This window comes from Manis pentadactyla, chromosome X (genome assembly GCF_030020395.1).
Source record: "Manis pentadactyla isolate mManPen7 chromosome X, mManPen7.hap1, whole genome shotgun sequence".
NCBI lineage: Eukaryota > Metazoa > Chordata > Mammalia > Pholidota > Manidae > Manis > Manis pentadactyla.
The window spans coordinates 64,021,961-64,035,222 of record NC_080038.1 but is presented as its reverse complement, the minus strand read 5'-3'; the positions used below and the strand labels follow the sequence as shown (position 1 = coordinate 64,035,222).

General features: G+C 39.7%; 1 protein-coding gene across 2 annotated transcripts in view; it reads right to left on the bottom strand.

The window, feature by feature from the left end:
- Positions 1-7,886: 7,886 nt before the first annotated feature.
- OGT (O-linked N-acetylglucosamine (GlcNAc) transferase) overlaps positions 7,887-13,262 on the bottom strand; it is a 52,136-nt gene continuing 46,760 nt past the window's right edge. For both annotated transcript variants that reach the window (XM_057495955.1, XM_057495956.1), the window contains exons 21-22: positions 13,004-13,127; positions 7,887-10,137 (exon numbers count right to left, since the gene is read on the bottom strand). In XM_057495955.1, the coding sequence (XP_057351938.1) occupies positions 9,963-10,137; positions 13,004-13,127 (299 nt within the window). In that variant the 3' untranslated portion in view covers positions 7,887-9,962. The remainder of the gene's footprint in view (positions 10,138-13,003; positions 13,128-13,262) is intronic.

Sequence of the window (13,262 nt, the reverse complement as noted above, 5' to 3'; positions counted from 1 at the left end):
CTAAGAGTTACCAAAGGGAAAGGGGCTGGGGAGGATGGGTGGGGAGGGACAAGGAGGAAAAAGAGGCATTACGATTAGCAGACATAATGTGGCGTGGGCACAAGGAGGGCCATACAACACAGAGAAGACAAGTAGTGATTCTATAGCATCTTACTACGCTGATGGACAGTGACTGTATTGTAGTGGGGACTTGATGATGGGGGGCTCTAGCAACCATAATGTTGCTCATGTAATTGTAAATTAATGATACCAAAGTAAAAAATAAAATAAATAAAAATAAAGTAAGACTAATTGTACAGGTCTTGGTACACTTGCTTAATCCTTTCCAAAGGGTTATATCAGTACACAATCAGCAGCAGTACTATAAGAGGAGTATTTTTTACATACTATACTGTCTTTTTTTTGGTATCATTAATATACAATTACATGAGTAATATTCTGGTTACTAGATTTTCCCCATTATCAAGTCCCCACCACATACCCCATTAGTCACTGTCCATGAGCATAGTAAGATACTATAGTCACTACTTCTCTTCTCTGTGCTATACTGCCTTCCCCATGCCCCACCCCCATGTTATGTCTGCTAATCATAATGCCCCTTATTCACCTTCTCCCTCCCTTCCCACCCCCCTCCCCCAGTCCCTTTCCCTTTGGCAACTGTTAGTCCATTTTTGGGTTCTTTGAGTCTGTAGCTGTTTTGTTCCTTCAGTTTTTGCTTTGTTCTTATGCTCCACAGATAAGTGAAATCATTTGGTACTTGTCTTTCTCCGCCTGGCTTATTTCACTGAGCATAATACCCTCTAGCTCCATCCACGTTGTTGCAAATGATAGGATTTTTCTTCTTCTTATGGCTGAATAATATTCCATTGTGTATATGTACCACATCTGCTTTATCCATTCATCTACTGATGGACACTTAGGTTGCTTCCATTTCTTGCCTATTGTAAATAGTGCTGCGATAAACATAGGGGTGCACATGTCTTTTTCAAACTGGAGTGCTGCATTCTTAGGGTAAATTCCTAGGAGTGGAATTCCTGGGTGAAATAGTATTTTTATTTTGAGTTTTTTGAGGAACCTCCATAGTGCTTTCCACAATGGTTGAACTAATTTATACTCCCACCAGCAGTGTAGGAGGGTCCCCCTTTCTCCATAACCTCACCAGCATTTGTTGTTCATATTCTTTTCTATGTTGGCCATCCTAACTGCCATGAGGTGGTATCTCATTGTGATTTTAATTTGCATTTCCCTGATAATTAGTGATGTGGAGCATCTTTTCATGTGCCTGTTGGCCATCTGAATTTCATCTTTGGAGAATTGTCTGTTCATATCCTCCGCCCATTTTTTAATAGGATTATTTGCTTTTTGGGTGTTGATGTGTGTGAGTTCTTTATATATTTTGGATGTTAACCCCTTGTCAGATATGTCATTTACAAATATATTCTCCCATACTGTAGGATGCCTTTTGGTTCTGCTGATAGTGTCCTTGGCTGTAAAGAAGCTTTTTAGCATGATGTAGTCCCATTTGTTCATTTTTTATTTTGTTTCCCTTGCCCGAGGAGATGCATTCAGGAAAAAGTTACTCATGTTTATATTCAAGAGATTTTTGCCTATGTTTTCATCTAAGAGTTTTATGGTTTCATGACTTACATTCAGGTCTTTGATCCATTTTCAGTTTACTTTTGTGTATGAGTCAGACAGTAATCCAGTTTCGTTCTCTTACATGTAGCTGTCCAGTTTTGCCAACACAAGCTATTGAAGAGGCTAAGAGGAGTATTTTAAATCCACTGATTTAGGAGGTAAGTAATTTTTAAATTAGCACTTTTTAACAGTTAAGATATATTTTTCAATGTTTGTTTGCTGCATTCTTTTGCTAATCCCATTTTAATGACTATCATGAAATGTTTACCAGATAATTTTGTGACTGAGAAAGAGCACTGAAAAGAGGAGTGAGGAAAACTTTGCCCCTTTTCTGCCAACCATCCCACTCCCCAGAGACAAGGTAACTCAATACCTAGGAAGTTCTTTAGTATAAGCACATACTAGCACAGGTCAAGCACACACACACCTTAAAAAAATAGTGTTATGCTATATGTAATTGTTCTGCAGCTTAGTTTTTCACTTTATATAGCTTAGTAGTCTTTCCATTGTCAGTACCTATAGCTCTTACCACATTCTTTGGATGAACCATAATTTATTTATGCACACCCTTAAGACATTTTAGCTCTTTCAAATTTGTGCTATTACAAACATTGTTGTGATGAACATCCTTGTATGTATTTCTGTGTACTAGTAATTTAGTCATATATCTTTCTTCCACAGAATTAAACAAAGACCAAAACAGTCTGCATGTGCCTGCATATGATTAAATGAACATGGATTACAGGGAGAAAGGACACAGGAGAAGGGGGAAAGGAATCAAGAGAAAGTAAGAGCGAACTACAATAAGAACATATAACCACATCTATGCACCTATGTATATGTAAGTTATATGAATACAGAATTTAAATAACATTGTTCTCAAAATGAAAGAAAAGGTCCTAGAAGTGGAATTACTGGATCAGAGGACATGGCCATTTAAAAATGTTCATATTGCCAGATTGCCCTCCAAAAAGTTTGTACCAATTTATATTCCCACCAGGACTACATGAAATTACCTGTTTCCCTACAAATTTGCCAGCTCTGGGTATTATCACATTTTTAAAAATCTTTATCTTAATCTGACATATAAATATGGCACCTCATTTAAAATTTTTTCAGTTCTTTAAATATAGGTAATATAATTAAAAGTTGAATAAATTTTAATGTCTATGAGCCATTTGTATTTTTTTCCCTAAGAACTACTTTCTAAATCTTTTGTCCATTTTCTATTTGTTTGTTCACCTCTTTTTAATAGTTGATTTATAAAAGTTCTTTGTAGATTAAGGAAAATAGCCTTTTATCATAGGTAATACAAATATTTTTCCATTTTGTTATTTGCCATCTGTATGCCTTTGTTTGACATCAAACTTAGATTTTCTTCACTCCAAAATTATTGGGAAACAAAATGCAACTATGTTTTCTAACATTTTTAATGGTGTCTTTTTTATTTTTCAATATTTTATCCATGTGTAATTTATTTTGGTATAAGAAATAATGAGGAAAGAATCCAATTTTTTTTTCCAATTGGTCAGCCAATTATCTTCAAATTATTTGTTAATTAACACATCTTTTCTGATTTGAAATGCCACTTTTTTCATGAACTAAATGTTCTTATGTATTTGGGTTTATTTCCAGACTCTCTATGGTTTCTACTTTCTCCCAAATCATATGCTTACATGCTTGTCTGTGAAGGAGGAAAACAGGGCAGTGTTCTAGGAGGGAGAAGACTTAGCAGAGAAAAGACATCTTAAAATAGCTCCTTACCTGGGAGAAGAAAAATACTTCATCTGCATATCTCTAGGGGGCAGCACTGTGAACAATGGGATGGAAGTAACATAAGGACAGGTTTGAAGTTCATCAGAGTGAAGAACTTTCTAGAAATTAACACATACTCAGCAGTGCATTGTGTTGCTTCATGGACTTGTGCCTACATGGCAGCTAAAAGGAATACTACACAGAGAATTAATGCATTGGGGAGGATGCCAGTCTCCTATAAATCTAAGATCCCGTTTCACAATTCTCATTTTGTGACTAATCCAGTTACACACACTGCAGACTCCAAATGAAATAAATACATACTTTTTGAGAAAGTCATTTTGCCAATAGAGTAGGACTAAACTAAGATAAATTAGTATTTTTCAAATCTCAGCAATCATCATCCTCCATCTTCAATTGTCCAGCTTTTTCTTTGGACATCTGCATCTGCCCTCAAGACAAAGTATTTTTAAAAACCTAGCACCAATTAGACATTTCTACATTCTACATTTATCTTTGAGCAGCTTCTTCACCCTTATTTAAAGCCAAAACTTTGCTCTTCAAAATGAAAAGTATGTTTGTTGGAGACTTTTCCTGCATGAAAAAAACTAGAGACAAATTACTGGGGAGAATACGCTCTCTCCCACCTTGCCCCACCAAGGTTTTTGCAGATCAATCAGAAAGTCCAAACAAAGCACATGGCAGCCCCTGATGTTAAGTCACTCAACCTCTTGGTGTTAAGAGGTGTACGAGGACAACCATTCATTTATAGCCCCCAGGAAAATTATCTCCCCATTGTAAGGCTATAGCATGCACTAACTGCTACCAGGTTCCCCACCCAGTGCATTCTTACACCCCCAAACAGATCCTAACCTCCTCCACATCGCTGCCAGCCCTCCACTTTCCCCATGCCTTTGCTCCCCCGCTCCCACCTCCCGCCCCAAGAAAGTCTTCCACATATCAGGGCTTTGACCCCTCTACCCTCCGCTGCCCCTCCACCTCAGTCCTCCTACCCCAGTGAATCTTGCACAAACCAGACTGCCACACCCCACATGCACCTCGGTGTAACCTCCATCCTTCCCACATTCTCCCACTCCCACCTCCCACTTACCTTACACCAATCCGGGCACCCGACCCTCAGTCGCTCTCTGCCCCCACCTTCCTGTTCCCACCTTCTGCCCCAGCCAGTCTTGCCCAGATCAGGCCCCAGACCCTCCACTCACCCTCCCAGGCCTCCTCCCAACTCTTAGCACCAGGAGGTCTTACACCAGCAGGCCTTGGCCCCTCTCCCTTCTACCACCCACCCCCAGCCGGTTTTGCACCAATCAGGACTCAACATTGCCACTCAACCCCATGCTACTCATCCTCACCTCCACCCCCATTCTTCCCCAGCTCTTAAAACAGGAGCAGGCCCCTCCCCTACCCCAGCCATTCTTGCACCAATCAGACCTCAACGCTTCCACTACTCCTCCCCCACACTCCACCCCCATTTCCGTGCCCCACCTCCCCTACCTCTTCCCCACCACCACTTACACCAACAGGCTCTGCTCCTCCCCTCCCATCATTCTTGCACCAATGAGGCCTCAGCACCTCCATTCACCCCTCCTCCCTCCCCACCACCCCTTCTCCCAAGGAGGTCTTGTGCCAACAAGGCTCCCTTCCCCAGCCATTCTTGCACCAATCAGGGCTCAATACCCCCACCCCCTAAACACATCTCCCCACACACCCCAGCCTCCTCTGCCCAGGAGGTCTTACACCAACAGGCTGCCTGCCCCTCTCCTCAGTCATTCTTGTACCAATCAGGCCTCAACACTTCCCCCTACACACACACCTCCCACCCTCCCTCCCTGAGAGGCCTTACACCAACAGGCCCAGGCCCAGAGTCCCTCCACCATTCAGTCATTATTGCACCAATAAGGCTTTGACACCACAACTCATCCCCACGCCTCCTGCCCAGTACTGCCTCTCCTCCCTAGAGGGTTTTACACCAACAGGCCCAGAGCCCCTCCCACCACAATCAGACCTCAACACTACCACTCACTCACCCGACTTCCACCTCAGACCCAGCCCATCAGGCATCGACCTCCCAAAAACACACACCCCTACCAGCCCCCTACCGGCCCCTACTCCGATCTCAACCGGTCAACTGACTTTCCACTCACCCACCAGCGCTCCACTTCCCCACACCCGCCATCTGTACCTTGCTTTGCCAGGCAGTATTCTGCGGTTCAGACCCAGATTCCACCGCCAACCGCACACCGCCTCCAAAGCCTCTAACTCCCTAATGCTACCACTGGAAACTGTAACCCCCATTTTCCATCCTTGTTTTAGCAGATTAATATCACTAACAAAAAAACCTTCTTTCAGAAGTTGTTTTTTTTTTCTTTTTAAAGTGAAAACAGGATATTTTGCCAGAATCTCAGTCCCACAGTTCACAGGCAGTGGTCTGGGGCATATGACGGCCCTGATTTTAAGTGAGTCTCTCAAGTAGGATGAGCTTCAAAATTGATCCCACTTCAGTACCCACAGTAGCTTTACTAGTCACCTACCTGCCCCTGCTGCCTCTCTGGCATAGCCAATTGCAGCTCTCCTCTGACCGTGACTGGAAACTGGGGTAGCTCCTCAGCAACTGCCAGTAAATGCCAGCAGGTGAGCTTTTACACAGCCTGGACTCAAGCGCGCGGCCGGAACTAATGTGTTCCCGCCTTCTGCTGTACCCACCTATCACAGCAGGGTCACAACACAAACTTAAACTTAATGGCTGTAAATTCAGTTTGGTGCCCAGCCACAGTGCTTCTGGAGTCAGGTGTATCACCTCCACAAGGTGTCACTTGTTGGTCCAGAAAATGCCATTTTATGCAGAATTCAGGGTCCCAAGCCTGTCTTTGTAGTTTGGCGAACCCTAAATTAACTTTTTGAGTGACAAGGAAAAACTGAGCGGAACCCTCCCAAATAAAGTTTCATCTTTGTGAGGACACGGATAAGCGAGCACAGTTCCTTGCTTGAAAACACCCAAACCTCTGAGTCGGCTTGCCTGTACTCCAAACCACTCAGAGCAGCAGCGAGCGGGGAGACACCCAAGCGGGAGGCAAGGGCTGGGCAGGCAGCGCAGGGGTAACCTAGACTCCTAGGTAAAAGCAAGGCAGCAATCCAACAGCACAGCACTGAACTATGACATTTGCTTCCATAACCCTCCAAACCCTTGAGATAAAGAGGGGTTGGTTACTTGAAGCTTTTTGGCACTCGCTCCAATCACACCAAGAAAAACATAAGCCGGGGAAGCAGATGCTTTCTAGATTGTGCCCGTTTCTCTAAGAGACGTCCGTACATTTTACAACTTAAGCACTAGGCCGATAGAATACAAATAAAATGCCCTTGCATTTAAACATATTAACAATCGAGTTTATTTCATGCTAGGCCACTGTTAAGGGTTTTACGGAGATTTAATCCTTACATTTTAAAACATAGGCAATGTTAGCATTCTCCTTTTACAGCAATCACACAGCTAGAAAGTGGCAGAGCTGGTATGCAAACTCTAGCAGCACTAGTTCCAAAACCTCAACTCTTATGAATGCACCAAACTGCCTACATATGTAAAGGTACTAAGTTGATAGGGAATTGGATAAAAGGGGCTTATCATTAGTAACCCAATCTCTACAACAAACTTCAAGTTTACCTCTACAAGCCTCTTACACAAAAATGGGAGTTACAGATAGCTGTGTGCCTTAGAGGTTTGGGCAAAGAACCTGAATGTCAGCTGTTAGTATTAAGTGGTACATACCTCAGGTAAAGAGGGAGTCAGAATTGGAATGAATTCCTAAATTGCAAAAGTTTATTCAAGGTACAGAAGCAAGTCCTTTAAACTGAAGGCAGGAGGAGCTGAAGTAGGCTTGAAATAAAGGATATAGATTCCTAACAAATAGAGGAGGGTGGGGGTTTATAAGTAGGCCACAGGACACTTTAATCCCCCACCATCTTTTAGGAAACAAACACTAACCCACATTAGAGCTGTGAAGGTCACAACCCACAGAAGTTGGGAGGTAAATTACCTGAAATGTTACTGAAAAACATTTCCTCATTTAATCTGAGAACACAGGCAGGCTAATAAACAGCCCATCTGGGTCACTGAGGCATTGATACCCTCCTTACTCACACCTGTGTTTGAGTTCAACCACAATATAGAGCAGGAATGGTCCATTTGAAGAATGACTTACAAGGGTAAAGCAAGCCAGAGAGGTCAAACAAAAAACAGGAATAAGCATGAATGGGTGTGCTGGGAGGTGCAGGCTTTGCTGCCTTAATGGATCATACACCAATCCCAGCCCTACACCACACATGGCTCAGAAAACAAAATAATTCTTAGTACATAGCTGCACTAGGGAAATCTGGTCCTGTTGTTCTTTAGAGCTGTTCAAATTTAAGTTTCACCATGGGATGACCCCATTATTCTGTGCAACACTCAATTTAACAGAACATAAAATACATGAGCCATATTAGGGGCAAATCATTCATTTATTGTTTAAAGATCGCAAGACAACATCTGAATTTCTGTAGCACAATTTATATGTTTTACTTTTGATAAAGCAGAGTATAATAGAAAAAACAATCGGTTTCCAGTAATATCTATATCTCTACTCATAAGTAAGTCTTCCACAGACATGTTACCTGGAAAGAAAAACCTATTACAATAAGCAAAGCTTCAACAAGAGCGGCTACTTTTCGTGCCAGGAAAAAGTTCATCCCTATAGGAGGAATGATGTGCTATGTAAAATGGCTGTAAGGTCACAGCCTTGAGGGCATTGGAAGTATATTATCCTATTCCACATTAAGTAGTTTAGTGAATTTCATACATCAGTTTTTCTGCAAGTATGCTGGCAACCTCTGATATTTAATCATGTAAAAAATAAATTAAGAAATCCCTAAACTGATGTTTCTTGATTTACACTGTTAAAAGGTACACAGTTCATTAACATGTAATTCTGGCAAGAATTACATTTGAGACTCTTTGCACAGATTTTGGTTAACAGTAATTACCTTTCAGAAATTCAAGTTCTTATTGATCAATAATTTGTCAGCTAGGATACATTCAGGCATCAGCTGCAACTACAAAATATGTGCACTGCCTCAGCACTTTGGAAAGACATAATCTAGAACACTACTAGCAGACAAAAATTACCTGTTACTGATAGCGTAAGTGCAGTACAGCAACACAAAACATATATTCATATGTCAGCTTATTTAAGCCTCAAGTCCTCGATCCTTTATTGAAATTCAGTAATTTTATTCCTATGGTTTTTAATACTAAGAACTCAAGCTCCAGGAGGGCTACAGTCTAATTTGTAGTCCAAACCAAACAGCAGTACAGTTCACTACTACTGAGGCTGAATCCATACAGACTTCAAGACCAAGTCCAGAAGACAGTTATTTATATAATACCTAGAAGGTCTGGAAAAGAATTACTCATATACACAGCTGGTCCTTCAGAGCTTCTTACCTATATTTTTTGATGCAAGTTATTCATGTATTGGAGATAATTGTGACTTACTGATCTATATTTGAATACTTATACTTACCTGGGATCTCATTTCTGCTGAAAGAAATAGGAAGAACAGGACTCACTTAAAAAACAAACTTTAGAGAGGAAGGTAAAAATCTTATCATACACTATCACTTTTGGAAGCAGCATAAAGAGGCAGTCAAAGGTAAAACACTGGTGAAATAGGTCAAAACTAGGCCAAAAAAACCTCTACTATCATCATCAATGACAGTACCAAAACTGTGCCCTTAATAATTATTAACTCCTAACAATTTTCATTTGGCACCAGATGATGTCTTTAAGAGAAACACTTTGGGGTGTTCAGAATCAGACTTGGTTTTGTTAGTCCAGTTACAGGAGAAATTAAGTAGGGGGAGGGGAAGAAAAGGAAATGGACCCTAAAAATGTTGAGTCATCATCTAAACAAAGCACTGATAGCTCCAAACATTAGGTCAAACACTAAAATGACTGATATAGGCTCAAGTGGTTTATAAAACCTATAAAAAAGACTACACCAGCAAAGTCCCCATTCATCTGTAGAGTTCAGAAACTAAAACAAGGAGCAACATTTTAGCTTAAAACCTCATCTTAAGAGAATCATACACACTTCACAAGAATAAAAATACCTGAAACCAAACATTTTTAAGAGCTCCACGACCCAAAATATAAAGAAAAAAATTAATTCAGAAGACTCAGTCAGTCCATGGAATCACAGAAGGGCTTAATAATCTGTATCTCCCTTCCACACTAACCATCCCATGGAAGACCAAGGGAGATCAGACCTTCCAGACCTATACGCCACCTGGTTGCTGCAAAATTCTATGGAGATTCCTTGTGGAACTGCACTTTTCCATCTTTTGTCTCTCTCCCTATCATGCAGGAAGCAAGTCTGGCTGTGCTATCTATTATCATTATTTGTCACCCATCTGCAACATGATACTGTACAGATAAGTAAAAGTATGTTATCTAGTTCCCTTTCCCCAGAAGGTTGAGGCTCAGGTATAGGGCTAATTCTCCTCTGCAGAATCTTTACTCAGGCTGACTCGGTGGCTTCGACAGGCTTAATCATGTGATCAGGTTTGTTGCCAGCTGCATAATGCTCCCACATCTGCAGATAGAGCCGCTCTAGCTCCATTGTGTACTGTTTGGTGTTGAACAGAGGACTAGATATTCTCTGCTTCCAGACTTTGCCACGAATTTTCTTCAAACTGGGTAATAAAAATAGAGTCAAGTTTACAAATCAGCGCAGAAACTCAGAACTAGCCCCTATGAATACCTAGTAACCTTTGTGGTAAAATATAAGACCAAACTTCACACTATTCTCTCTTCTGAATGGCCCCCTTGTCTCAATGCTGGAAAATGAAAGAAGGGTCATAGCTAACACTTAAAATCGAGTTCACCTCTATGTCCTCTGAAAAAATTTAGTTCTTTCCTAAGCAATTATACGCAAGAGATACCATGTTTTCTCCATTTCATCTCACTTCTACCTTTAAAATAAAAACATAATTGGCAATGATACACGTCTACTCCTATGTATTACTGGTTAGAATGTCAACCTCTTACGCCTTTGGTAAACAATTTAGCAATGCGTGTATGAAGAACTTTAAATGTTCATAACCCTCTAAACTATCAATATCACTTAAATCTACTTAAAAGAAATAATCAGAGAGGCAGACACACCTGACCATGCAAAGATTTTCACTGTAGCATCATTTACAATAGCTAAGACACAATTGAGACATTTTGACGTAAATTTCAGACATAAGTACTCTTCTCCCCTAAATACTTCAGAATGGACATTATTAACTAGAGTTTTAACGTAAGATGAAGTATTCAGTTTATAACTATTCTGATGAAATAGGAAAACAAGGAGAAAAGAAATGCAGTATGTCTACCACAATTTTCCATTTGCACATTAACTGAGTTGTTTATTTAGATTTATAGTGTTCCTAATACAAACAAGACTGTGGTTCTGCTCCAAAACATGAAAAAGAGCAATCAATTCTTTTGAGAACAGAGGGGGTAAGAATTCTCTATCCCCTTTCTGAACATATCATTTGTCATGAGATTTTTCTTATATGGAGAGAATTATTACTTTAGACTGAGAAGCTACAACATTCCTGTGCATTTTTAAAAGCAATCAGTAAAAAAGTCCTTTTCATGTTTGTTGTTGACAGGATTAATAAAATGGCTATGTATTATCTCTTGGCCTCAATCCAACCATGACCCTACTAATGCTACCTTCCAAACAAAACCATGCCTGTGCTCTGTATGTCAGTAAGAGAATGGTTAAACTGTGCTATATCTATACAGTACTACTCAGCAATAAAAAGGAATGAACTACTGATAAAAACCAACATCATGAATGAATCTCAAAACATGCTGGGTGGAGGAAGCCTTAAGAGTACATCTGCCCGGCTCCATTTTTGTAAGTCTAGAAAGGCAAAACTAAAATCATGGTAAGAAAAAAAATTCAGAACAGTGGTTGTCTCTGAGGGTTGGTGAGGAGGGCCAGCTAAGAAGGGGCATTAAGAAACTTTCTGGAGTGATGGTATTGTTCTCTATCTTGTTAGGGGTTTGGGTTATGAAGGTCTTTCTCAGAACTCACTTAAGATTTGTGTATTCCACTGTATATAAACTCTGTCTCAAAACAAAAAAATTAAACTCTAATTAATAATGTCCATTCTGAAGTATTTAGGGAGAAGAATACTGATGTCTGAAATTTATGTCAAAATGTCTCAACTGAGATGGACTGCTAGATGGAGAGAGGACTAAATAGACAAATAAGTACTTGATAAAGCAAGTAAAATGTTAGTGGTAGAATCTAGGCAGTAGGACAGAAGTGTTTATTGTAAAACTGAAATTTTCCTTAACAAAACTTTGGGAAAAAGTATTGCATGAATCAACTAAGTTCCAAAAAGTAAAAAAATATATATTTACTGTAGTTATCTCTGGGATGATGGATATTAACCATAATTTTTTTAAATGCATGGGCTCAAAACTTTCACTCACTTTTCTTACTGTATATGATGTCAGTGGAGAAAATACAGAATTATCTGTTGCATACCAAATACCAAGAACTGTTTTACATGGGACACCTTTTCTTAATCCTCACAACATCTCTGCAAGATAGTAAGTACTACCATTCATCTCTGCTTTACAGACGGAAAAACCAAGGCACACAGAGACTGACTTGCCCAAAGTCACAAAGCTTGTAAGTGGGAGAGTCTGGATTCAAACTTAGGCAGTCTGACTCAAAGAGGATGCTTCTTTAAGCTTCTGCTGTAATATGCTACTTCCCAGAGAAACATAAAGGAAAAAAATCACCCATAGTACCCCCCCAAAAAACTCACTTTACGAGAGAAACACTATTTCATTGTATGGATAAAGTATCGTGTACCTAAGCATCACCCTTTGAATTTCCAGGCATTTGGGGGCATTAAGTTATGATTTTCTTTTATTATGCTATAGTGAATATGTGACATTATTAGGGTCAAAGGTCTGGCTTTTTTTAAGGCTCTTAAAACTTTTAAAGGTTGTACCCAACTTACTCACCAATGTATGAAAAGGCCAGCACCTTAATGCTCCCTTACCACTGGTATCATATAAAAAATATCGTTTTATATGCAAATAATGGGTATACCTCCATGTTATTTTAATTTATAGTTCTACTACAGAGGTTAAAATTTTTTCTTGTTAACCATTTCTACTTCAATGAGTTGTCTGATCATTTCCTTGTTTACCTTCCTATTAAGGGATTTAAAATCTAAATATTCTTTAGTCTTTATATAGCCAGGCTATTAAGAAATAGATATTTTTCCCCTCCTGCTTGCCTTTTAATTTTGACTTAACTTTTACCCAGCCATTTACTCTTACATAATAAAACCTATTTATTGATCACTTCATTTATAAAGTCTAAAAGCTCTTCTCCCATCCAGAGATCATACAATGAATTCACCTACTTTATATTACCCTTATTTAATTATTTCACTTTATAACACCTATATTCTAAATTTTCCTCATTTTCTTCACTTTACCATATAATTTGTTTATGGAAAGAAAGGGTTTACTTACTATTCTAGATCAGTTCCCAGTTTCACAGCTATGTCTTCATATTCTTGTCTATTTTTAGCAATAAGCTCAAGACAACCTAAACAGGTGAGCTGGGAAGCTGCAACTCGAGAAGCAAGAGTTTCTCCTGTAATAGAACAAATGCACATCTGAGAACGCAAACAGCAGTGTTATTAACGTTAAGTATCCACAAAATGCAGATGAAAAGAATGGAGCCACATGCTCAGACTTGGACAAGTCTCATTTTTTATCATCTTGCCTG